Raw genomic sequence first — 27,607 nt, 5'->3', positions numbered from 1 at the left:
GTTTTTCTTAATATTTTAAACATATTTTGATTTTTGGACACCTTTTCTAGTGGTTTAAGCCAGTTTAACTTTTGCTTTTGGCAGAATTGTGGTCTTTATTTCCAAAAGGTGTTTTATTAAAATAGGTGGGTCCACATGCTGACCATGTTGCGAAGCCTATGTAAAGTTGCTGTTTTACATTCTAATTTTTCAGGAGGTATGGCTTCTCAGGGTTTTATAACCCATATTTTGTTTTCAACATTTTTTAGTTTAAACCCAATTGTCTCTAATTATATGACCAGGACCAGCAGCATGTTGAGGCAAGGATGGTATAGAATGACACAACAGAATACAGCAAAGAAAAACAGACACCACTTGTCACATTGTACCACATCTCTGATTTCTCCATTTTTGAATTTTGCCTTCTTAACTAAATTATTTTTTAACAGACACCCATAATATCTTTACTATAACTTCATAATCTTTCAGATGTGTACCAAATCTAAGCCTGTTAATATTTTCCTTGTCAAATTCCAATACTTTTTGGCCTTTGAGGACTCCACCTATATGAATGCATTCTGTCCATCTTAGCCCTAATAATGTCATTCTCATGTAGCAGGAAAGCAGGATCCTTTCAATTGATTGGAGCAAATAATTTACAAACCGCAATCTCTATAGTTAATCTTAAAATTAATTGCAAAATATACGTTTAAGAATATAAAACAAATGGAGCATCAATGTTATATATCTGTCATTTAAACAAAGGTGACTTTCTCTTAAAGAATTCATTCCAAGTACAAGTACAGTAAACCCAATTTGGCATTGTCCTAGCTGAAGACATCAAGGTGCTAGGCGTGTAATGAATGAAATTGAGTGTTTCTTGTAAAATTTAAACTCAAATGCCTCTCACTAGACAGAATTCTGCTACTGCCTCAAGCAACTTTGTCTTTTAATAATGTCTTCCATTCTGGAACAGTGAGCTCCATTAACAGTCTAAAGTCATTTTGTTGAAAATGGCAATTGCCATTTGTGGGTGATATGCAAATTGAGGATACAAGAACTCATAAAACAAAATGGAAACAACAATCAATGAAAATGTAACAATAACATTTATTAGCAAAATAGATGGAGCTTCATTAATAAGAACAAAATAGTAATACAATATAATTGGATAACACTAGGCAGAAGAATTTTAAAAAGTGTACTAGAGGTTAACAAAAAAGAGATCTGAATAACACAAAACTATATTTTTCTAACTTGTGTAGCTTGTATACAATTTAATGTTTTATGAGAATATGTAAACCTGTTTTCATTTAATATGTTTATATATATGAGGTCTGTCTGGAATATATCCAGCCATGTATTATGAAAAATAGATACATTTATTAAAGAAGATAGAAGAAACAACAAACATTGTACGGAGGACAATGACACCTCAGTTCTCATTAAAAAAGTAGACACCTTGTGACCTCACACAATTCTCCCAGCATCTCTTCCACCGTTTAAAACACTCTGCAAAATCCTTTGTTGGCATCACCATCAGTTGCCTAGTCATATTTTCATGAATATCATTGACAGTCTGAAATCTCTTCCCTTTCAAAGATGATTTTAGTTTTGGGAAAAGCCAGAAGTCACCGGGTGCCAAATTTGGTCTGTAGGGGATGTTTTGTCACTCATTGCATTTTCCCCAAAAGCCTTCTGAATCATCCGAATAGTTTCCGTGAACGAGTGTTCAAGCTTAATGCAAAATTTGATGCAGATTTGTTGCTCTACTTGCTCTGTCATTTTGAATACAACGTCCACACAGCATACATGCTCACTCAACAGTGTCTAGCGCCACCACTGACTAGTCCAGTGAAGTTATCATTGCTCACGGAGGCGCATTCCAGTCCACTCTCCTTGATTGCCAGGTTACATCGATGTCGCGCAAACCGTTCTTGTTATATTAACAATGGCTGGATTATTTCCGAACAGACCTTGTATAAAAAGCATATTTAATAGCAAATTTTACTGTAATAAACCCTAATTGGTCATAATACTGAGATGGGCCAGTAAGAAAGCAGATTCTTGACAATTATTTTTGTTTCCTCTGGAAAACTTGATGTTTGAATTTGATGCCATTTTCTTCTTGAATTTCAGAGGGAACTCCAGAAAACCTAACAGATATGGGAATAGAGTTTGAAATTGTATGTCAGTTAAAATGTAAATAAAAAAGCAACTTCTGAGTCCGTGGTCTCACTTGATAACAAAGACAAACATAAGATGAATAACGCCACCTTTCACTGAGCTAATGACATTTAAATAAACACATTTCTTCTGTGTCAGAATGTCAGACGTAATACATTAACCATTCTCCAAACAGGTAAAAAATCAGATATTTTATCTAACACATTTCTGAAGGAGTTAAACTTGTTGCCTTTTGAATTATCAGCATTGTAGCTATATGCTGATTAAGTATTAAATGCTCATCACACATCCTTAACCAAAATGACTATCAGTCTCTTTAAGATTTGGAAGAGTCAAATGAAAACCAAGCCTGATAAGTGGAAAATGTGCAGTTTCCACAAAGACTCTGGCGATGAACTGAGCTCATGTTCGTTAAGCTGTGAAGCTCAGTGCCACCAAACCACACATCACATAGTGAAACAAGTGCGATCTGTCATCACAAGGTGTTCTAAAAAATATGTATGTACAAAAGGAATGGGATCAGTGCACTGCATAACAACTGGCAGCCATGAGGTACAATACAGGGACTTGCTCATGTACATGTGCACACACAGGATGTGGCAGAAAAAAGCTTGCAGGCATGGGAACATGACATAAGCTCCACAAAGATAGCAAGCAGGCATGGCGTGCCAACCCAGGACATTGGATCTTTGAGGTGCTCATGTTAATAATGGTGTCCCCATATGGCCCTTCAGTACTATGCAAAAAAATTAAAAACAGTATATAATAAACAAATAAATAATCAAAGACTATTGTAAGTCTTTAAAACTAAAAATTAAAAATAATGTGAACAGAACAAGAATAATAGTAAGGGTTGGTACCACATATTACATTTGGTATTGGTAATGTAGCGCAGGAGGTTCTGGTGGAAAGTAGAATGAAATAGATAAATGGTGTAGAAGTGGGGACAACATTCTGTTTAAAAGAGTGGAAGGTATCAAAAATGTGGCAAAAGTCAACACAATAGGAGTGACCACTGAGGGCCAAAAGGGTTTTCTGTGGAGAGAAATCTGATGAAGAAGGCAGCCCAAGAAATGCCTGTGTATTTTAGAGTTTAGTGCTCTTGAGAATGAGGTGAGGACCCTTCAATAGCATGTTTTGTATTATTTTATGACCAACAGATAGTTTTGACAAGGATATATTCAGCTAATCTAATAAATGATTTCACAGAGTGATGGTCTACATTCAATCTGTTGTTATTCTGATTGTTTCATTTATCCGTTTGGTTGTTTCCAACTTTCATTTATTCTATTGGCCAGCTTTCTCCAAGCCTTTCTGTCTTACAACAGCATCCCTTCACTGCTACATCTCATGCTTCTATCATTTTTGATGGCATAAATCCAGCGTGTTCATTGTCATCCTGGTTTCCTTGTTCTGCTCAGTTTTCCGAGCATGATTCCTTTTTCTAGATTGTTGGCATTGTGAACCACCAGGGGGTGTACAGCTCCCCAAACACCTGACACAACAGACACAGAGCACATGTCCAGCACACAACACACGTTTATTAAGAGTGGGAAAATTTCCCTTGTTTCGTACCACTCCAGAACAGAATAAACAAGAACCAATACACCAAATACACAGTCCCTTTCTTTTCCTTGTCTCTTCTCTCTCTCTCTCTCTCCCCCCCTCTCAATCACTCTCTCTCTCTTCCTCCTCCATTTTCCATTAAGCTTCATCTGCTTCCTCCCGACTCTGGTCCCCGATTGGAGTGAGATGGCTCCTTTTATAGAGCGCCCGGAGGTGCCCCAGGTGTCCTGTGATCTCCTTCCAGGTACACTTTTGTGTGTGGCTGCAGCCCTACAGAGGAGAACTCAGACATTCCCTGTGCATTCCCTGGCAGGCTCCAAACCCATGGCACCATAACAAGCCCTCTGTCATCCCGGGGAAGATGCTGCCCTGTGCATGCTCTCTCCCTCAGTCCCTCCATTACAGGGCCACCCATCTGGGTAAGAGCTCCTGCCGTTCGTCACAGCATGCAACACATCTCCAAAATAAATGAGTCTTAACTTGGAGATATTTTCTTCCAGAGTGATGTCTGTCTTGATGCAAATTAGAATTTCTCTGTATTATTTTTGCTATCTATGGTATGCAAAGCAGTTTTCTCCAGCACTGTGATTAAAATGCAACAATCTTGAACCTACCCACCTTTTTTAAGGTCCAACTTTCACAGAAATTCACATGATGGCATGACCAATGTTGCCATTGGTTCCAAGACTTATATCTCTACTTTTCTAAATCTTGTTCATGCTCATCATTGTATTTACACACAAAAAAGTTAAGTATTGACCTCAAGGCATGATTTGCCACATCAGTCTTTTTCAGTTCCCAGGAAAATAAACGATTGGGTGCATTTAATTTCTTCATCTTCAATCTTTATTTTTACTGTCCCTCTTGTCGTTACCATTATTACCATCTTGTTGAAGTTCAGGTGCAGGCCTGATGTTGTGCCCTTCTTTCTAAGAAAGGAATAGCATAATCTTAAATTTATGTGGCGTGTTCTCACAATATTATTATTGCAAACCCTTTGATTCACTGATCCAATTTACAGTCCAACACAAACAGTGCTGGTATTTGTCTTTCTGTATCATGAATGCCAGCAGAAAGCTCTGTAATTTCCTAAGTAAACTGACAATTCTCCATTTTTCAGGGTTGACACAAATAACGTGTGGATCCACTATTTTTTGACTTGCATTAATCCAAAACAATTTCCTTCAAAGCACTCCTAAGTGCTCATATCTAGTGATTGTGTTACAATATATAAAAGCATATCTGTAGTGGGTATATTACAAACTCTTTGTCCCCAGTGCACAGTAAAATGTACTCATACGCTAAACTGCAAAACTGATAAAAACATTTTATTACACAATATAAGATAAGTATAAATTTGATATATTTAAATAAAGCTGTTTTCTGAGCTTACTTTTCCTCTACTTGGTTAGTGAGAGGGAGCTTTATTCTGGCAGCATAAAGCTTTGGAAGTGTTTCCATTGCTGAGCAATTTGCCTTTGAAACTGCTTGTGTGAAGATTTTGCTTTTCTGTTCACAGAAACCAATTATGGAGATATAAGTTTCATTACAAAAAATTCAGTATCACTTTAGATTAGGTGTCCCTAACACGCTGTACTTACCATGTATAATTACAGAGTAACTAGGTGCTTTTACCTTATACATATTGTGTAATCCAATTTAATACTATAATTTAGTATTAGTATTTGATTGTTATTCCACAATTTTTTTAAGTATGTATGTATACTGTGGCATGTGAGTCACTGTCTTGCACCTAAGAAAAGACGCTAAGTCCATAGGCTTCAAAAAAAAAAGAAAAGCTTTATTGCAATAAAAACAGGAAGAGTCAGAATATTTATTCAAATAGGTGCTACCAATTCAATACACACAGACACAGCAAATGAGCAGGGATGGGGCCAGGTCAGTGGCTGGGTTAGAATGTTCCCTGCATCAACCATTGGGCGACAGACATGATCCGCGGAGAGGCTGTGGCGATGCGAACCTATGGTTGCCTTGGTGATTGACAAGCAACTCTCGATAGATGTGTCAGTGGCGTTTTGGCATGCAACACCATTGGGGAGGGTCTCAAAAGACCTAAAAAATGTCACAATATAAATTGCGGAATAACAATTACAATTGAGTGCTTAATCACAGCATTACATTGTGTTACTGAGTACTTAATTACTCTGTAATTGTACAGTGTAACTGTAGGAGGCGCTATTGCTCCCTTGAACCCTCAGGTACCACACCAAACACCAGGTAAAAGACCAATTATTATTGTTTTTATTATAATAACGTACAGCAAGCATCCTCCACTATACTCATAAACACTATACAATACAATCACTAATCAATAACCAACAATCCTCCACTCCCAGACACGTTGCTACCCTTCCTCTCAGCTCAGCTCACTCGTCTGGGGTTTCTCATAGTCTTTTATAGTCCATGACCTGGAAGTGCTCCTGAACCCCTGTCCACGTGACTTCTTAGCACTTCCGGGTTGGATAGAACTCTCCTTCATCCCGGAAGCACGTCGTTTCCTCTGTCGCTGTGACTAAGACGTACTTCCGAGTTAAAGTGCACATGCAAGTCCTTGAGCCTCCCTGCAGCGTCCTCTGGTGGGCCCCACGGTATCCAGCAGGGTTGGGAATAGAAACTCTATTGTCCAGGATTCCCTGCTGGTCTTTGAGGCACTTCCATGCTACAGGGATGGCTCCATCTGGTGGCCTGGGGGTATTGGCCGGGATAAACAGCCGGCCATCTCCCACAACAGGTAATTACATGGTAAGTACAGCGTAATTAGGGACGCCTAATCTTAAGTGATACCAAAAATTCAAGCATCAGCTGCAGAACGCCTCCATTTCATTAGGTGTCATTTCTTCTGTGGTCAGAAAATAAAGAAGCTGATGATTTCCCATGTACACTACTGCACTTATAGTACATTTAGCCTATTATAACTGCTTTTAAGACTTTTTGACTAAATTCTAATATTATACAGCAAATAACATAATTGTTTCTTTCATTTGTAGACAGGAAAATACAGTATATCCAGTTTACAATAGTTAAGCGTGCCAAATTTTACATGCGTATGATTAAAACAGCAACAAAACTCAAGAAAAAATTTTACATTACTGTGAATTCCAATTAGAATAATGGCCTCTGATTTTACAATCTTCAACTAGCACAGTACATAAAGCTGCACATACCCTATATTACGGCAATACTAATGCTAATTGTGAAAAGTGCCTTATAGCTCCAGCCTCTCCAGGTCATGTGTTTTGGGAGAGTACTAAATTAAGACATTTTTTGGTGAAGATGTTTAATTATCTGTCAGATAATATTAAATTTACTGTCATCCAAAATCATTTATAGTAGTGTTTGATGTAAAAAGGGATGGGATTAGACTAGAGATAAACTCACTGCAATTTCCTAGACTACACGGTTAGCATGTTGACAAATTTTGCTCAACTAGAAGAAGTGTAATACACTCTATGTAACTCATTGAGAAAATGATATATTACCCACAGGTAGAAAAAAAAATGTAAATGTATTTTTGCAGAACAGAGTGTCTTCTAAAATTAGTCTCCCTGATTACTGACAGTATTTCTGTTGCTTTAAGCAATATGAGCAAGTATAACATAATGGGCTTTCATTTACTAACTAGCTCTCAGCTCTGGGGAACTTTGGTATTTTTAGTGCTGTTTAAGTTTAATGAATCTTAACTTTTTCCTGGATTGATTTATTTTTGAATGGACATATTTTTCATTGTTTGTTTATATCAACTTGTGGTTGCCTGTTGTTTTATGCCTTCTGTTGCAAAACATATATCTGGAAATAAATAAAATGTCATTAAAAAGTGAGTCCACATGAAGACAACTCTCACAATTCAGTATATCGTATTTTATGTAAGGTGTTGTTTGACTGGCAAAGGAGTTATTAAATGTGGAGATGGAAATTGGATGGGACTGGGTAGTGCAACCTGAGAATGAGAATGAAACTGACACTGGTCAATAAAAGCCACTTAGCAATACCAGTTTAATTAGGAAGAGACTATCAGGTAATAGTACACTCTGTCTTTGTGAATTAGGACCTGAAGAGAAATCTTCATATCAAGGTAAGTGAGAGGACCATCAAGAATTCACAGCACAGTACCCAAAACATCAAAACAGAAGGGAAATGGTTGATTATTCTAGAAGGAGAGCAAAAGGTAGCTGTCATGGAGTTCCTACCCTTTACATGCTCAAGAGAGCTCATGGATGTGGGAAGTTAAGGCACAACCAAAGTTTCTGTACAGTAAAATGTGTCAGTATGTCTGTGAGTCCAGAAGCAAAAGTTAAAGCTTACAGATAGAAGAATGAGAAGCCATTGTACAGGTAGAAAGAGAAAGGGCAAGTGAGTGGGATACAGCTTTGTTTTGTTTTGTTGTTTTGGACACATGGGAGTGCTAGCCCACCACACTGTGACTAATCTATTTAGAAAAGCTAAATCGGTCAGATTTTACTTTCTTTTGAGATTTCCTTTGCTATTCTATGTTCAGTCAGTGATTACCTTCCCGTTGTGTATTGTACTTTTAATTTGATTAAACCAGCCTGTTAATAAAGTGTTGATTTTCTTGGCATCATGTGTGAAGAGATGGCTTGGATACACCTCTGACACAATTATAAATTCTGATTTTGTGGCTATAGATCCACATAAAGTACAAAGCACAATAAGAAGTCCTGCTGACTACACCAACACCTGTAAACAGCCAAATTCAGAACACTGATCTATTCATGTTATGAGCTTGTGCGTTCTCATTCAAAATGTTTTGTGTCTAGCTTCAACAAGAAGTGTACTGCAAAGAGTTCAAAAGAGACATCATCTCCAAAACGTTTGTATTTTACATTTTGATAGGTGTGTGTTACAGAAGGTAATGTTCTTAGTGTGTTGTAACCACCAAATGCAATATGTAAATTGATGGGATGTTTTGAAGCATTTACTGTACCTGTGCTGTAAGAAAAGTCAAAATTAGATGACGTCAATAATGTGTTAGATTATTTCACAAGGGTATCATGCAGTGCTGTACTTAGTGTTAAGTATAATGATGGCAGTGATGGTAGTGGCACTGAGCAATACCCTTTGTCGGAATTCATGAAACACCATGGTGGCACCAGCCTCAGGGCGTGTACCTTACCTCCACTTAGCTAGCGAACAAGAGAACTACTTAATGGATTTAGATTGGGTTTTTTTCTAGAATTTGCTTGAACATTCCTGTTGATTTTGCGACTTCTCTCACCAAGCTAAGAATCATAGTTTGCTTGCAGGAGCAATATATTTGCGCTAATCTGAGACAGGCTGTGGGCCAAGGGAGGGAGAAGTGTGACGTCAGGAGTAGGGAGCTGGGCAGGGCCCTCCTCACTGTCCTATTTCACTACTACGTGCACAGAGCCACAGGGGACACTAGTACTGTATATATCTAAAATCCAATGTCTGTCTGTAGGTCTGTCCACTTTTCACAAGAGAACTATTTAATAGATTTAGATCAGGTTTTTTTCTATAATTTGCTTGAATATTCCAGTTGATTTTTCAATGTCTCTCATCGTGCTAAGTAACATACTGTAGCTCACTTGCCGTACTGATTTACTTGCATGAATCCGAGAGAGACGCTGTGTGCCAAGGGGGTGGTGTCCTCCTCATTCACGCGCAAGCATCTGTTGGAGTTGGTCTACCTTCTTGCCACGTATTGGAGCATATCTTGCCTCCACTTAACTAACGATACCTGTTTGCTCAACACACATTATCATCTAAGGATTGTTAAGGAGTAACGTTTGACGTTTTTGAGAGAGATCAGAGCTACGTGTGTTTTAGAGGGTAGCTTCTGATTGCCAGAGACATCACAGCCACATGCTGTTCTCCCCATGCAGGAGATGCTGTCCTCACAGAGCTGAACGCGATCAGATACTGTGCCAACATTTGACATTGGAGGGTACCTACCTTCCGCTTGGCCAGAACTACATTTTTTTTTTTTTTTTTTTTTTTATAAAGTTTGTCCTGTTTCACTACTACATGGGTGAAGCTGTGGGGCACAGGTATTTTAAAATATAAAGGCTCAGAAAATGGCCAATGCATTTTTAATTTTCTGTTAATTGATGCATGTAGTTTATTTAAAGTAATACAAAAAAAGTGATTAGGAAACAACTTGTAGTCAGTTTTCACACATAACCATCTATAAGTAGTTTCAGTTATATGCAGAAAAGCTATTACTTACTTGTCCACCTTCCTAAACACTTCATGGTCAAAAGAAGGGAAGAAGGTATCACAGTCAAAGCTTGCCATAATTTTTGTGATGTAGAGTAAGTCACACCAAGGATGCATCAGGGCCTCCTGATTGACATGAATAAGAAAATAAGAGCAAAAAGTGACAGTAAACGTTTGAGAGCAAAATGTTACACATTGGGAACAAAATGAGATTTACCTTAAAAAGTAATCAAGTACAGTGAATGAAGTATAATTTGCAAGAATAAAACGTTATATGTTCCTAAACATTGCTCTGATTCAAATCTATTGCTGCCATAAGCCTAGAAACCCATATTATATTATGTTTGCCTCAAGATAGGGTCAAAGGTGCAAGGGATTTATTAGGCAATACAAGACGACAACATTGATCCACCTTAGCTCATACTTTAGAATGGCCAGTTAACACAACATCTCAGGTTTTTGGCAGAGACTAGAGATCTTGGGGAAAATCCACATAGGCATTGGGAGAATGTGGTGACTCTAAACAGCTAATGTCCAGACCCAGATTTGAACTCTGGCTCCCAGAGCTGTGAGGCTACATTGCCAAATACTACACCATAATGACTATTCAGGTTGTTACCTTGTATGGTTTTACTCCACCTATGATCCAAATGATTTCAATGTCCTCACTGAGCGGCAGTGTTGATCCCAGCCTTATGGCATTTGGCAGATTTCTGCAGAGGTACTGAGCATGACGTGGCACAGAACTAAATAAAAAAACAAGAACATTGTGTTTTAAGATGGGCAGAGTGGTGGTTCTGAGGCTAGGGATCTATGCCGGCAATCAGAAGGTTGCCGTTCGAATATGCGTAAATGCCTGAAGTGACTCTACTCCATTGGGCACTTGAGCAAAGCCCTTAACCTGCAATTGCTTCATCCTGAGTATGACGTTAATCTGCATTCAGCCCTGCATGCAGGTCCTCCAACTTACAGGGAAAACCTGGGGGTTGGTGACAGAATTGGCGCTCCAGCCACCATAAAAAAAATAAACCTCACACTGTTTCGGTGTGGTCCTGAGGTGTCACCCTCTGCACTCAGGTCCCAGTCCAGGTGGGTCAGCACATGTTTCCAACCTCTCTCATCTAGCAGCAGCAGTCCAGTAGACATTTTGTATTCAAGACAAAAATAAAAATAAGAGTAGTGTTGAGATGTATAGACAAATAATTTGCTCTCTTTGAATCAAATTTTGAAGTTCACTTGAACATGAAAATATGTTTTCTCACTCTCCTTTTAGGCATACAATGATTAAAGATATTGTTTCAACCTTTTTATGATTTTTTAAAAATACTGTTAGGCTTGAGTCACTGTCTTTTCACTGTAATTACATCCTAGCTGGATTCCTGATTGAGATGCCTAGGATTTGAGAGTTTCCTCATGTTCATATGGGTTTCTTGTAGGAGGTCTGCTTTTATCGCTTGGAATCCTAAAACATGTTGTCAGATTTAACTGGTAATTATATGTGTGAGTGTGCCAGTGATACAGTGGTACCTTACAAAGAATTAATGCTAAAAAAAAGTTAATTCATCCATTTATTTTGAAATTCTTTTAAATTATTCCACCAGGAACCAACCTTGGATGGCATCCCAGCCCATCGCAGGTCACAGAGATATACAGACACCCACCGACTATACTCAAAAAATGAATTGCCCAGAGAAAATACATATACAAGGACACAATGTGTATACTCCACACAGACCAGAGAAATGGAAGTTTCCTGACAAGTTTCCTTAAAGAATAAGTATAGCAAATTTCAATAAAATCAGTTCAATGAGAGCCAAGATGTTTCATGCAGACAGACATGAGGACACAACAAGTGCTTTGCATTTTATGTATATGTACCTCAACATTTTTTTCAGTGTATGAACTTCAGAAGTAAAAAGTATGGGAGATTACACATAATGATGCTGGAGACGATAAAACCCTTATATAGGCACATACTATAAAAACTAACCGTCACTTTATCTCCCCATCTATCCATTTTATGAACTCATTTTTTCCAATGCGATGTTGTAGGAAGATGAAGCCTATCTAGAGAGCAGGAGGCAAAAGACCCAGAACCAACCCACAATGCACATTTACAACAGGCCAGTTTAGAGTAACCAGACAGGTTGACTCAGGGGAGACCCAAGTAGGTACAGAGAGGAACTCCACTGTCACTTGTGTGATCATACCACAACCTTTACAGAGATGGGTTTAAAGGGGGCACGAGGAAAGGATTTGGAAATGGCATAGTAGTTCACATACCTACCCTTTAGAACAGGGGTAGGCAACGTCGGTCCTGGAGTGCCACAGTATGTGCAGGTTTTTGTTCCAACCCAGTTCCTTAACGAGAACTCAATTATTGCTGATGAAGCACATATTGCTTAAGTGACATTTTAATGCTTCATTTTAGTGGTCTCGCTTGTTAAGGTTCTCCAACCTTAATTGCTTATTTCAATCTTAAACTGCTGCATTCAGTGTTTTAATTGCTCCTTATTAGCAATAAGATGTAAAAGACAAAGCAGCCAGCAGTTCTCCAGCTAGCTTTTTTCCAATTACATCTGTGTGTGTTCATCATGCACGGTTTGATTTAATAAAACACTTAATAGAAAAATGTGACAGACTGAAAATGATCTGTTTTAGGCTTCAAATCATTTGGATGATATCCTTGGAAAGGAAAAAAATTTACGATATAAAAGCCTTACACTGCACAGACTAACAAGCCATAAAATTAAATAAGGTCTGAGATTGGCAATGATTGGTTTCTAATTAAGCAATTGGGTTGAATGAAAACCTGTAGCCACTGCGGCTCACCAGGACCGACATTGCCTACCCCTGTTTTACATCTTATTGCTAATAAGGAGCAATTAAAACACTGAATGCAGCAGTTTAAAATTGAAATAAGCAATTAAGGTTGGAGAACCTTAACAAGCGAGACCACTAAAATGAAGCATTAAAATGTCACTTAAGCAATATGTGCTTCATCAGCAATAATTGAGTTCTTGTTAAGGAACTGGGTTGGAACAAAAACCTGCACATACTGTGGTACTCCAGGACCGACGTTGCCTACCCCTGCTTTAGAACATTAGAACAACTGTTATGAGAACAAGCCATTCAGCCCAACAAGCTCATTACTCCTGTTCACCTAGATCGTCTAACATCAACATTGTCCAGATACACTTTCTCACTTTACCAACCATAACAATAATAGAGAGAGTTTAGCGCCTTGAGTATGTGAAATAAATAAAATGTGTTATTATTGTTATTATATGGAAAGGACAGAACTGTCCAATTTTACTTCACCATAAGTGTGAAATGCAGTGTAGTTCGTATTTCTTCTTTCTTTCTTCAGATTTTAACCTTTCGTGAAACAACCTAAAAATGAGTCTGTTAAGCTAATTACTGATGCTGAACAGTCTTTGTGAACATGAGTGTTTTTATTATCGCCATTTAGTTCCTGCTGCGGATAGATTAAGTTCTGGCTCAGCATGACGCCAATTCAGAAAATAAATGTACAAAATTTTATGATCATTTATTAACATAAGCACCATTTTCAACTTCATTTTAAATATTAATCTAAGAGTAACTGACTTCATTCACTTGCTGCGTTACCCATAGAATAAATTTAATCATATATGATATCTCTTGCCCTATGTGTAATTTCAGCATCTTTCCTCTGTATCCTAATGTGTCTGAAACTCTTTTGTCCGGCACTGCTACTCTTGAGCATGTTCCCATAAAGCCTGCTTCTCAGAGTCTGTCATTTCGAGGTGCTTTGCTCACCACCTGTCCACTGTTATACTTCCTGCCTTGAAAGGCAACTCTGTATGTGCCTCCTACACCTTTAGTCCTCAACATGTGTCTCACACTCACAGTTTCTGTTTAGATCACAGCACTAAAGCCAAACAGACCAATCAGATTGCTCAGAGAAACACACAGAGACCTAGCATTTTATTATAGAGGAGATTTTCCAAACCCATTTATTGTAATACAGATTTGCAGGGGCTGGAATCCATCATGAAAGCATCCAGGTACAAAGCAGGAGCCATCCCTGGAAAAAATGCCAGTTCATGGTAGACCATGCGCACACACACACACACACAAAGCTAGCTTACCTAACCTGCTATTCTCTGACCTGAGTGAAGGAAACTATAATTTCTAATTTAAAAATTCACAGACACAGCAGGGACTCGGTTGGGTTTCAAACCCACGTCCCTGTAGTTGTAAGGCAACAGCAGTAATCACTCAGCAAACATTCAGGGTGGTTAATGTCCTCTAATTTAAATGTCTGAAAGAATTTTAAACGTTGTGGTAAAATGGACTTCTGTCTGTTAAATGAAGTAAGTCTTAAAGCAGTGGAATTTGTGGACAGAGGATTTTAGAATTTAGTTGTACAGTACATTTTAGATGTACAGTAGGTTTGGTTTAAATTATTATGTCAATTTCAAAATGATGTCATGTCAGGTGAATGCATTGGCTGTATGCATGTTCCATTGATAATTTTAGAATTTACTATACAGAGTGTGGGAATGATTATAATGGCTCTTGAGATCATGTGATATAGATGATGAACATCAATAAAACAAAGATATTTGAATAAATATGACACTGCTTTAAGTATATAACCTTTTATTGTCAAAAAATTCAAATTTGTCAAATAAAAAAACACATTAAGTAATTCTAATATTCTTACTCTTTTTTACATTTTAGAGACTTAAAAATATGAATATATTCAGAAATAACAAGCACATGTTTCACGAATTCCACTGTCTTTAGATAATTCCCTCTTTTATCTCAATGACAAATGTATGGCATTTCTTGCATAAATTTCTCTATAAAAGATAATAAAAAAACTGCTCAGATTATGAAAAGATTTAACATGTTCTTTGACAGTCTTATGGGCTGACAAGGTCAGTAGGTAAGGCCAAAATTTTTAGTCTCAAGATTGAAGAAATAGCCTAACAGTGACAGAGGGAAATATGAGTTGAGTAAAAAAGACATCTCCAAGGACAATTAAACCCCTAATTATCAGAGCAGGGTAAGATGGTCCTCAACTTGGTTTCTTTTCAGCCTTGTACTTATGTTTAATTAAAACTATCCATTGATTTTTGCAATTCCCTTGCCCTGTAATAGTTCACAATGCATGTGAAAGTGGAATCTATTAAATACAGTTTGAGTTTTATCTCACAGCTCCATCTCTACTGAGCCACAGCCTCTGAAGATGTTATACGTTTTACGTTTTCCATATGCTTCATAGTGTTTCCCTCCCAAATCCCTAAGGAATATGTGTTAGCTTACTAGGTGATTCTGAGTGGACTCTTTTTTGAACTTGGCACCAAGTTTAGGTTGGTCCTCAATGTGCCCAATACTGCAAGGAAAGGCACTTGGCTCCCTGTGAACCCGGACTGGATAAGCAGGTTATAAATTCGATCAATGGATGGATGAGTGTCTTCTGGTGCCATGTTATTAAAGTTGACGAGTTAGTGAATGGTACTGTTAAAAATGAAAGACATTTGTTTAGATTACCACCTGGTTTCCAATTGCCGTTCATGATTCCTGATAATCTTGGAATAGTAAAAATCTTCTGTTGTTATTTTATCTTGTACTCAGCGTCCAACAAGAGAAGATTTTTAATAGCCCAGTCCAGGGTTTAATCCTGCTCAGCACATCTTCCATCAGCCTTAAAATTGGATTAGTGGTTTTCAGTAAATGGATTGGTAGAACATTTATGGCTCCCTTCAACACCCAGCAGTTTTTTTGAAGTGGTTCTTTGATACACTTTTTCCTAATCAGTTTGAGTCTTATTTGTTCCAAACAAATTCTTAAAAGATTTGGTTTTACTTGATCATTTGTTTACTTGATAATTAATTTATGTGCATGTGTATAAGAATCCTTATTTTGTGTTCTTACGGCTATAGCAGCTATTTTACAAAAAACATAATTCTGGCAATACAAAAAAGAACAAATGGAGGGATGGATGGCCTTCCTGGAAGGAGAAGAAAATAAAGCAAGGAGAGAAAGAACAAGCAAAGACCTTAAAGAAAAGAAAAACTATAGCTTGTCAATGGAGGACCTCCATTCACATGTAGGTGTGGATAGACGGGAGCATTCAGACAGAGCTTAGTGTTGCAGGGCCAGATATGATTCTCGATTGAGAATAAACGTCAGGGGACAACCTGCTAAAAAGTTTGAGGTAAATACCACTGAAACCGACACTGAAAAGGCTCCATTTATGGGATTTCTTCCTAAAAATCTGCCCCCTATTTCCTCCAGTCCATGCATTTTAAACTGAAGGGGTGCAGTGTTTCACAAATAAAAATCTCATCATGTATTACAAAAATACATAAATTTATTATGAAAATGAAAGGGATGATAGCAAAAGAAACTGAACAAAAGACATGGTGCTGAGAGAAAATAAAAAGCTAACATTCATGTTATCAATTCAAGAGCTCAGTGGCACTAGATAATGAAAATTTAATAATTAATTTTTACTTTGTAATGAATACAGTGACAAAAGAGACAGATGCACACACATAGACCAAAGCAGGTACTAGTCTCCATGTTTTTTAGATGTGCTTCCATCTGCTACTTTGTCTTTCTGTCATATTGATTATTACTTATTATTATTACTTGATTATTATATGGCATAACAACAGGAAACAGAGTTTAGGTGAGTACTATACTCTATGGATATACTTTGTTAAAATGCTGTGGCTATATTCTGGCATAGCATGTTTGCATTTCCAGTTATACAGTAATGTTAACTTTAGTTACTTGTTTACACGTACAGTCAGAATGTGGGTGCTGTGCAGTGCTGTCTGTGGTACTGCTGGAGTCACGTCAGTGTCGTTAGACACATATACTTATTCAAGTGTTTTGCATCTCATTATCAGTTCTCTTTACGGTAGTGCTTATTTAACCTCATTATAACAGGGTGTGACACAACGTTAACTTCAATCGCAAATTTTGCAATTCACATTTTCATGAATGTAGCTGCTAATTCACTCAACCTTACATCAACAACAACACTGTTGTCATAACTGTGAACAAAAAGACAGCACACTCTGCACCTGCAGCAATGTATCGTTCACTTTTACCACTAGTCTATTGATGTATTCAAAGGCCAAGGTATAATCTGATGTTACAGGAAGGTTTTTCTCTTACAGATGGTTATGTTTATTTTTTACATGGACAATGTGCTACATGCACACACAACACACAGGTTTAATAGGGGGCTTTTTAGGAGAGCTTTCAGCTACACAGCTTATCGCAATCAGAAGCTTGCTGTCTGTTGGACCAGGTTAACAAAAGCACCTAACGTAATACTGTAATACTTTAATAATAATACTTTTAGTAATAGTAATACTTTATTCACTTTATTTTACTAACAGTAATACTTTTAACTGTAAACTTTAATACTGTAAACATTTGTTTATTTATTTTTTCTATAGTATTTTTGTCAGCTGGTCTGAGAAGCCATGCAAGTACAAATTTCAAGGTACTATGTGCTTATGATAATAAACCTGACTTTACTATTAATGTAGGAAGTATACAGAGGAATATTTCAAACAAAATGATTTGAATAAATAAAAACACAAGTACATAAATGTATTGTGAACTGTACAAATGAAAATGTGACAATAGATAAATAGAAAGACAATGATATGTGAACATCAATAATGTTTCATGAAATATATTTTTAGCTCCCTATCTATCTATATATCTATCTATCTATTTTATCATCGATTTATTTCAGCGACACCACACACATCTTTATTTATGCTTTGAAATGAATACTGTCGATATTACCAGACGAAGATTAAAGGGTGGGCTCACGAGTAGAGGGGACGTGAAGTCGTGACTTTGCACATTCCTATGAGAATTCCAAAAGTAGACACAGTACATGATCAACACTGAAATTTTGTGCATCTCCTCTATAGATAATTCACCAATCAAAACACAGCATCAGAAATAGTGAAGGGGAATTAAAAAATGCAGAAAGTCAAATAGCAGATACTCTAAACTCACATTTTTCTGATGTCTTCGCATGTGAGGAAGTGGATAACCTCCCAGTGATAGTAGGGACTACTAAGGAGGTATTGAGTGAATTGGAATTTGTAGAAGGAGAAGTACTGGTTAGAGTAAATAGTCTGAAATCAGACAAATCACCAGGACCAGATAATATTTATCCTCGAGTTCTTAAGAAGTTCAGCTAGTACATATAAACCCATGACAAATACTTTAGGAAGTCACTGCACACTGGGGAAATTACAAAGGAATTGAAAATGGCAAATATTATTCTGTTATATAAAAAGGGTGACTGGGCAGATCCAAGCAACTATAGGCTACTAAGCTTAATGTGAATCACAGGTAAATTAATGGTAGGAATTATTAAGGATAACATTGAGGAACACCTGGCAAGGACAGGAGTTATTCTGAACAGTCAGCATGGGTTCAGAAAAGGGAAGTCATGTTTTACCAACTTGCTTGAATTCTAAGAGGAAGCAACAAAAGGATATGATCAAAGTGGAGCATATGATATTATTTATCTTGACTTTAAGAAAGCATTTGATAAGATCCCACATGAGTGGTTAGGCATCAAACTAAAAGAACTGGGAGTTCAGGTTTTAGTGTGTAGATGGGTGTAGACAATTCTGCAGAATTGGCTCAGACACTGGAAGCAGAGGGTGATGGTGCGAGGAATCTCATCAGAATTGGCCGATGTTAAGAGTGGTGTTCCACAGGGGTCAGTGCTAGGGCCGCTGCTATTTTTAATTTATATAAATGATTTGGATAGGCATGTAACTGAAAAGCTGGTTAAGTTTACAGATGATACCAAGATAGGTGGATTGTCAGATAATTTAGAATTCGTTAAATCATTACAGAGGGACTTGGACAGCATACAGGCTTGGGCAGATATGTGACAGATGAAATTTAGTGTCAGTAAATATAAAGTATTACAAATAGGAAGTAAAAATGTAAGGTTTGAATACAAAATGGGAAAATCAATCGTGCACCCTATGAGAAGGATTTAGGAGTCGTTGTAGACTCTACATTATCAACTTCCAGACAGTGTTCAGAAGCCATTAAGAAGGCTAACAGAATGTTAGGTTATATAGCACAATGTGTGGAGTAAAAGTCACAGGAGGTTATGCTCATGGTTTACATTACATACTGGTGAGGCCTCATCTGGAGTACTGTGTACAGTTTTGGTCTCCAGGCTACAAAAAGGACACGGCAGTGCTAGAAAAGGTCCAGAGAAGAGCGACTAGGCTTATTCCGGGGCTACAAGGGATGAATCATGAGGAAAGATTAAAAGAGCTAAGCCTATAAAGTTTAAGCAAAAAGAAGATTAAGAAGAAACATTGAACTGTTTAAAATTACGAGGAAATTAAGACTTTTACTTTAAAATGAGTTAATCAAGACATAGTTGGAAACTTGTTAAGGGTAAATTTCACACAAACATGAGAAAGTTTTTCTTCACACAGAAGAATAAGTTACCAAAGTAGTTTGGTAGACAGTAGGACTTTAGGGATTAAAACAGAAAAACTAGACATGATGTTATTATTAAAATTAAGTGGATAGGACTGGTTTAGCTTTATTGAGCTTAATGGCCTGTTTTCATCTAGATTATTCTAATGTTCTAACAGAAAACTTGAAGCTCTAGCCAAAAAGAATTATGTTTGGGGAAATGATAAAACTTCAGCATTCGTATTTATTAAGCAACTTAATCTTTTCCATTTATTGATGTGCCCAATTACTAAATAAATGTTTTAAATGATAGGCACCCAGTGCAGTATGACTCACCTCAGATTGCGGCTTAGGACAGCATTCACACAGTTTGCAAGCGGTAGCAGGTTCTCAGGAAATGTTTCCCAGCACTTCCGGCCCCAAATCAGCAAGTTCTTATGGTCTGTAGTACAAAGGAATATTTTAGATTTACGGTAATTATTCAATTAAAAGTGGGCAAGGCAGGAATCAACACTGGATGAGGTGCCAGCAAATTCAAAAATGATTTCTATTCTCCTCATACTGATGTAGGTTGTTATGCAGGTACTCCTCTCACATTGCAAACCCATGCAGATTAGGTTAATAGGTGAACCGAGAATCATCTCCTTGTCAGAATGAGTTCTGTTTCACTGGTGCCCGGTCCAGTGCTGGATCCTACTTTATGTTTATTGCTGTTAGGATAGGCACTGGCTCCTTTTAATGTCCTTTTTATTTAAAGAACAAAACAGTGCAAAATTCAATCCAATTATAATAGGAAAGAAAAAACCCAACAAGTACAATTGAAGGCAATCAATAAAACAAACTCTCATTTCTTCTCCACTTAGAGTTTTACAAGAGGTACTTTATATAGAATAAGACAAAATAAAACAGAAATATCTACACATGTTTGCTTTTCAATGACCTTAATAAGTTCTTATCAAATTCTGAACACATTTGGTCCCTTCCTTTTAAAGAGAATTAGATTTTTTTCTAGTTTCAGATAATATATAACATTGCGTTTCCACCTAGTTATTGAAGATTTATTAGAATTCTTCCAGCTGTGGAATAGGCTTTTACAACTGAGTTTTCATACCACAATGCTATCCCATGTGGAATCACTCCAGATGCTGCTGTTAAAGTGCTAGGAGTCCGTTTAGATGAAAGGCCTCCAAGAGAGATGCAAAACATTCTGCAAAATAGGTTTGAAGGTAGTAAATTTCCAGAACATTTGACCTTGCAAAGGGGGCACTTAGTGACATTGCTTACAGGTTAAGTCTTGCCCTGAGCACATTTAGATGGATATATGTGATTGATGAGCAATTTGTACTTGAATTATGACATGTCTGGCACTTATTGAACTAGAAAGTATTTTATGAATGATTGCATTTACATTTCTTTTCTGAACTTTTAAAGTGAAGGTCCTTTTCCCTTTCTTTCCTATGATCAGCAAGGGGTACATTCCTTGAAATTTGTTGATATATGTAGTTCTAATTGAAGACATAGGTTCAGGAAACAGTCAAATGTTTATAGTTTTGTTTACAATATCCAGTATTTAAGTGGAGCTTCATGTTTTTTTGTAACTATTCTTGTAATGATTTTTAGTGGTTTCTAAGTATAGAGGTTTTGTTTCTGCAATTGTTTTGTGTCCTATTGAAATTTTTTTTATAATTATAAAATTACATCATTATTCTTTATTTGTTGTGCCCCATTTTCAGCTGTTCATTGTTGGGTAATGGTGTCTCATTGCTACCACATGACGACTGGCAGCTGTGACAAATGATGTAGTCGAGCCATGACTTTTTAAAATGACAGTGTCTGATCTACCTTGCCCAAGTTTCTTGATTCCCAAAACAAAACTTTTCTGTGGTAGCTATTGTTTAAAAATCTTCTGATAGACATGACTTTTTTTGCCAAGAATATCAACTCTGATTTTTGATTTGCATATTCAGCTTTGGTTACATGGATGTCTTTGATGTTTTGAGTTTGACTTCAGCTTGCTTTAGACTTCCATTATGGTGTCAGAAAAATTTAAGTTGTTAAAAGCGCAATTTCATAATATAATTGTTGACTAGAAAACTAAATAAGATTTTAGTCTGTTGACCAACAGTTTTCCCAGAAAGCACTTGATAAGGTGCCACATGAGAGGTTGGGCATCGAATTAAAAGAAGTGGGAGTTCACGGTGATGGTTTTTAGAGAGCAGAGAGTGATGGTGCGAGGAACCTGTTCAGAATTGGCCAATGTTGAGAGTGGTGTTCCACAGGGATCAGTGCTAGGGCCGCTGCTATTTTTAATTTATATAAATGATTTGGTTAGGAACATAAGTAACAAGCTGGTTAAGTTTGCAGATGACACCAAGATAGATGTATTGGCAGCAATCCATTGAATCATTACAGAGGGACTTGGATAGCACACAGGCTTGGGCAAATTTGTAGGAGATGAAATTTAATGTCAGTAAATGTAAAGTATTACATGTAGGAAGTAAAAATGTTAGGTTTGAATACACAATGGGCGGTCGGAAAATCATTAGCAGTCGTAGTGGACTTGACACTATCAACTTCCAGACAGTGTTCAGACTGGTGAGGCCTCATCTGCACTACTGTGCACAGTGCAGTAAAGTACAGGTGAGAAAAAAGGACATAGCAGTACTAGAAAAAGTCCAGAGAAGAAAAACTAGGTTGATTCCAGTGCTATAGAGGATGAGTTATGAGGAAAGATTATTTTTTCTTTTTTTTTTTCTGTCCAATCATATCTTAGTGGTTGAATAGTTAATTCTACCTGTGATCATAGAAATGAACAAATCAGCAGATAGAGCCACAATATCATGTAACCTTTTAGTCTTGAATTTTGCAGTTCTTCAAGAAGGTTAGCACAATGTCTACTGCGTCACATATCTGGAGTGTTTGGTCCAAAATCTAGCCTGGTCACTGCCTATGAAGAGTTTGCCTCCCATATTCTAATGTACATCACTGGTGTAATTGGTACCTTTCACTATATGAGTTAGTGTATACTGGTCTATTTGGTATATCCTGATATGAGCTAGTGTCCCATCTAGGATGGGTTTCTGCCTTGCACTCAGTGCTGTTGGGATTGTTTCTGGCCTCTGCAATAAAGAACTAAATGAAGTGGCTTTAATAATGGAATGATAACTCTTGGCCCAGCAAACTAATGGTATCTTTCCATAAAAGAAGGCTATGGTGACAAGATTTGAGTTTTATTCTGGCAGTTAGATCCTTTAAGTTTGTTTCCATTCCCATGGGCATAATCTAGTTAATGAACTCAGGAAAATAAATAAGCAGGAAGGACAGGCTGGGGTTAACTCAATTCTTACCAAGGTATGGTTTGAGTGACAATGGAACCATCAAAAACAGGCTTATCACTAATTATGGCTACTTGTAGCCTTTGATTTTTTTTTTACATTCATGACTATTTTATAGAGTGACATACACAAAGACTGATCAGCTTCCTCACAGCTCCAGAGGTTTAGGTTTGATTTCTGCACTGATCAGCATTTATGCAGAGTTTTGCCCATTTGTCTAAGGGTTTCTCCAGAAGCCACACTTTTATCTCCAATTGCCTAAGTTTATTTGATTTATGATTGACCAACCCCCCCCCAAAACAGTGGTGTACTAGTCAGGCAGGCATCATTCCCGGCCCACAGTGTTAACTGGCACCCTATGCGCAAGAATTGGTGTGTGATCAAGTGTGTGAATGAGTGCCCAGTCCTGCACTGGATGGCCACACTGTCCAGGGTGGGCTTCTGACTTTAATCCAGTACTGCTGGGTTAGGCTCTTATTTTCATGTCTTTGAATTTGGAGTAAGTGGATTGAATTAAAACTTCTGAAATTTTCTGAAGTAATTGTAATTTTGTTCTTACCTGGTGAAGAAACAGATGATATCATGTTGAGAAAAAAGGCAAACTCTTTTCTGGTTAAAAAAAAGATAAATAAGTATTGAAAATAATGCAAAATGAAAGAAAATGTTGAATATTATTATAAGATATTTTGGAAGTTTATGGGTGAAATGAAAAATTCCAGCCCATGAAATATAAGGCAGGTGAAGCATGAGAATAGTCCCATAAATTGTCTGCTTGGGGATCTTAACATCATCACGCCAATCAGTGCCAATAGGTAATGGGTTAGGATTTTATTTCCCACATTTCATTATGTCCCAGTATAAAACTGAATTTGATTTAAGTTGGGTTTTGGCAGCATGCTGACATAGAGGTTACTGCTACTGTCTCCCAGTTTTGATTCCTGACTTGGCCATTGCCCATGTGGAGTTTGCATGTTCTCCCCATGGTTTCTTATTATCTGATTTTCTCCTTTTCCCCAAAAGTAACCCATCAGGCTAGCCTAATTGGTAACTGGTGTGTGTGAGAGCACGTGTGTGTGCATGAGAGTGCCTTTTGATGGACGTATCTATAATGAACAATTAAAACATAAACCTCAAGATCCTGTGATGTTTACAACTAAGGACACACTTAAATAGCCTCTGATCACCTTTAGAAATTCCCTAAACAGCTAGATGGACTCCACCTGTGTGGTATGAAGATGCTTTGGTAACATTTACATCTCTGGGCAGTCTCACTGTAGGCTACTACAAATGTTGATAAAACCAAACTACAGTAGTGGCAGTGACACAAATGTTGTGTTTTGCAAAATTTATGGCTTCAGTTTTTGTGGTGGCATTTCACGTTGTTTTTATATTATTGTGAAGATACATATTAATTAATTGCAAAGAACTTTATTAACATGAACAGTTAACTTTATCACAAAAACCCAGTTTCACTTATTTTGGCCCTGGCACAAAATGATCAGCTAAAAGTCCTAGCAAGCGCCAGGACCGTCTCCTCCTGAGGAGTCAGCTACAGCTACAGACGTCCGCATTGCCGGCAGTAAGTTGAACCCGTTTCTGGTGAGAGCTGGACTCCACCAGGGCTGCCCTTTGTAACTGTTTCTGTTCATAACTTTTATGGACAGAATTTCTAGGTGCAGCCAGGGCATTGAGGGGGGCCGGTTTGGTGGACTCAGGATCGGGTCACTGCTTTTTGCAGATGATGTTGTTTTGTTTGCTAACATCAGGCCGTGATCTTCAGCTCTCTCTGGATCGGTTCACAGCCGAGTGTGAAGCGGCTGGGATGGGAATCAGCACCTCCAAATCCGAGACCATGGTTCTCAGCCGGAAAAGGGTGGAGTGCCCTCTCAGAGTTGGTAGCGAGATCCTGCCCCAAGTGGAGGAGTTCAAGTATCTCGGGGTCTTGTTCACGAATGAGGGAAGAACAGAGTGGGAGATCACAGGCGGATCGATGCGACTTCTGCAGTGATGCGGGCTCTGCATCGGTCTGTCGTGGTGAAAAAGGAGCTGAGCCGAAAGGCAAAGCTCTCAATTTACCAGTCGATCTATGTTCTTACCCTCACCTATGGTCATGAGCTATGGGTAGTGACCAAAAGAACGAGATAGCGAATTCAAGCGGCTGAAATGAGTTTCCTCCGTGGGGTGTCTTGGCTTTCCCTTAAAGATAAGGTGAGAAGCTTGGTCATCCAGGAGGAGCTCAGAGTAGAGCCACTGCTCTTCCGCATCGAGAGGAGTCAGATGAGGTGGCTCGGACATCTGATCAGGATGCCTCCTGGATGCCTCCCTGGTGAGGCCCCGGGGAAGACCCAGGACACGCTGGATGGACTATGTCTCTCGGCTGGCCTGGGAACGCTTTGGAATTCCTCCAGAAGAGCTAGTAGAGGTGGCCAGGGAGAGGGGAGTCTGGGCATCTGTGCTCAAGCTGCTGACCCCACAACCCAATCTCGGATAAGCAGAAAGAGGATGGATGGATGGATGTCGTGACAAACATATTAAACCTCGAAAATGATGAATATATATAATGCACTGACTGTATTTTAAAATTTAAAAGTGAGTAAAGAACTTTCTATCCTTTTTTTTGCCAATTTATACCAGCAAGCTGTGGTAACTTCTCAGTGAACTGCCTATCAGGTCAGGAATATCTTGGCCAAGCTTCACTTCATCATTCTTGTTGTGCTAAAAGCCATTAAACTGACCAAACAAAATCCATTTTTCATATGGTGTAGGTGTACATTCATATTTTGTCTATATACTGTACTCATACTATCACTATATACTGCACTCATATTTCAATAAGGTAACCTAGAAAGAATGCTGTTTTTGTTAACCGTAAGCTGTTAAATTCTGTTAATGACAGAACAATCACTACCATAAAAACGAAAGGTAGAATCAAACCTGCTTACTGGAAAAGTAACCAAAAAATAGATTAAGCAGGAATCAAAAGAAGTTTCTTTATATTTACAAAATAATCAATGAATATACAAGAAAAAACTGTCAAAAGAATATAATTCCACTCTGATTTTTTTTAATAAAGCAAAAGCTATTTACATTCCATTAATGAACAAATCATTTGTGATGCCATGAGGTGGCTGAGAAGCGTTGTGTCCCAGTGACCTGGGTCAGCCTGTGATTATGTATTCTGTGGCAAAGCAGCTTTGACAGATGTGATGTGCTGTACATGGTGGCTGGGTTGCTGAGAAGATAACTGGCTGAGCTATTAGTGTTTTGTACGGCATGTACTATTCATTGTAACAGCAATCGTGTTATTACATATGCCAGGTGATAGCAGATGACCACTCAGACGCTGGTGCCTTATGCCTTTCCATGACCCCCAGAACACAGAGGAGAGGCGCTATGACACTCAGGATTTTGTGCTCTCAGTTGCAGGACACAGCCAAATACTATTGAATGCACGAGGCAGGGTCTCGATGCATCAGGAACAAGGTAGCTCTACCAGCCAATGAAGTTCTGCGGCATCATGATTGCATATGTATGAGGTTGATTAGCATGCTCCATATATGGATGTTTCGGGGCGGTGTTCAACGCACGTTCCCATGTACATATTTACAAGGTGGTTGTGATTTGTAAAGGCTAAATTATGTACTGTAGAAATGTGCGTATGACAGGTTCTTTTTCTTTCTCCTGTTTTTTGGTGTGCACATGCTCAGATTCATGCAAAGTTTTATAAATGAGACCTCAGGAGTTAGTCACAAAGGAATGATCTGACATGGATGGAGGAGAAAACTGTGAAAATCCACATGGACATATGGTGAACCCAAACAGCAATCTAAAGCCAAACCACTAAAGTGATCTTAATCGTCTTAAGTATTTATTTTGCTGGATTTTAATCTGAATTAGAGGTGAATGAATTTGAAAGTACAAGTACAAACATAGTATGAGTTTCCTAGCTTTGAGCCAGTGCAGGATTTACGTATAAGCTACACAAGCTATAGCTTGGGGCCCCCAAAACAAATTGTCCGAGTGAGCAATTGTCATATATACTTAAATATACTACAGCATTATTTGTCCCAATCAGGCCCGGCCTTAGGCATAGGCGAAGTAGGCGACCGCCTAGGGCCCCGGATCGACTCCTTGGTCTAATTTTCACGCATTTCACAGAGCTTCCAGGGGGGCTCCCCCCCCCAGGGGGCCCCTGGACCCCCCTTTCGCCTAGGGCCCCATAATACCTAAGACCGGGCCTGCTTTGAGCTATTATTTTTTTCCAGACTACCAAAATATTTATTGCTAAAGCATGACATCATAATTCAAACTATCTTTTACAATTTCTGTGTTACTCTTAACATTGTACGTTTTAACCATACAATGACATGAATTCAGCTATAAACAATGAGCTGGAAACAAAGAAAATTGAGTAAATAATGAAGCATCTGCATGCTACTTAATACTGTAAAGACAGTGAAATATCAGAGAAGGTAATAAAAGAATGAAACTTTACTGCCAATACTTACGGGAGGTTCCATGGTAACTGGCCATTCTTTCCGATGCCCATGTTTTTACATGTCGCTACTATCAGTCTGACTGGCTTGGATTGCACTTCATCAGTATACACGTGCATGATTCTCCAACCCCGACCAAACACACACACACACTTTTAGGCCTCACAGATGAGGCTTTACACTCCCCTTGTTCTTGCTCAATCCCTTTTCAACTTTTACAAAGAGAAACTGCCTCCAGGGCACAAGGTGACTGAATTCCAATAGCGTAAAGCAATAAACCAATTGAGCAAACCAGTTTCGTTAAAACAATAAACAGATAACTGGCTAAATGAAAAGACA

The 27,607-nt window shown here is 38.1% G+C and overlaps 1 protein-coding gene across 1 annotated transcript; it reads right to left on the bottom strand.

Moving 5' to 3' along the window:
* Positions 1–1,639: 1,639 nt before the first annotated feature.
* zgc:153031 lies at positions 1,640–27,607 on the bottom strand. The gene is made up of 6 exons (XM_028815965.2): positions 27,281–27,607; positions 23,332–23,381; positions 19,774–19,879; positions 10,568–10,694; positions 9,959–10,074; positions 1,640–2,135 (listed from the first exon to the last, which is right to left on the bottom strand). Exons 1-6 carry the CDS (start codon positions 27,385–27,387, stop codon positions 2,054–2,056), a joined length of 588 nt encoding a protein of 195 aa, XP_028671798.1. The 5' UTR covers positions 27,388–27,607; the 3' UTR covers positions 1,640–2,053.

The sequence above is a fragment of the Erpetoichthys calabaricus genome, chromosome 1 (genome assembly GCF_900747795.2).
Source record: "Erpetoichthys calabaricus chromosome 1, fErpCal1.3, whole genome shotgun sequence".
NCBI lineage: Eukaryota > Metazoa > Chordata > Cladistia > Polypteriformes > Polypteridae > Erpetoichthys > Erpetoichthys calabaricus.
Note: the sequence above shows the minus strand (reverse complement) of the source record. Positions and strands in the feature narration are given on the sequence as shown.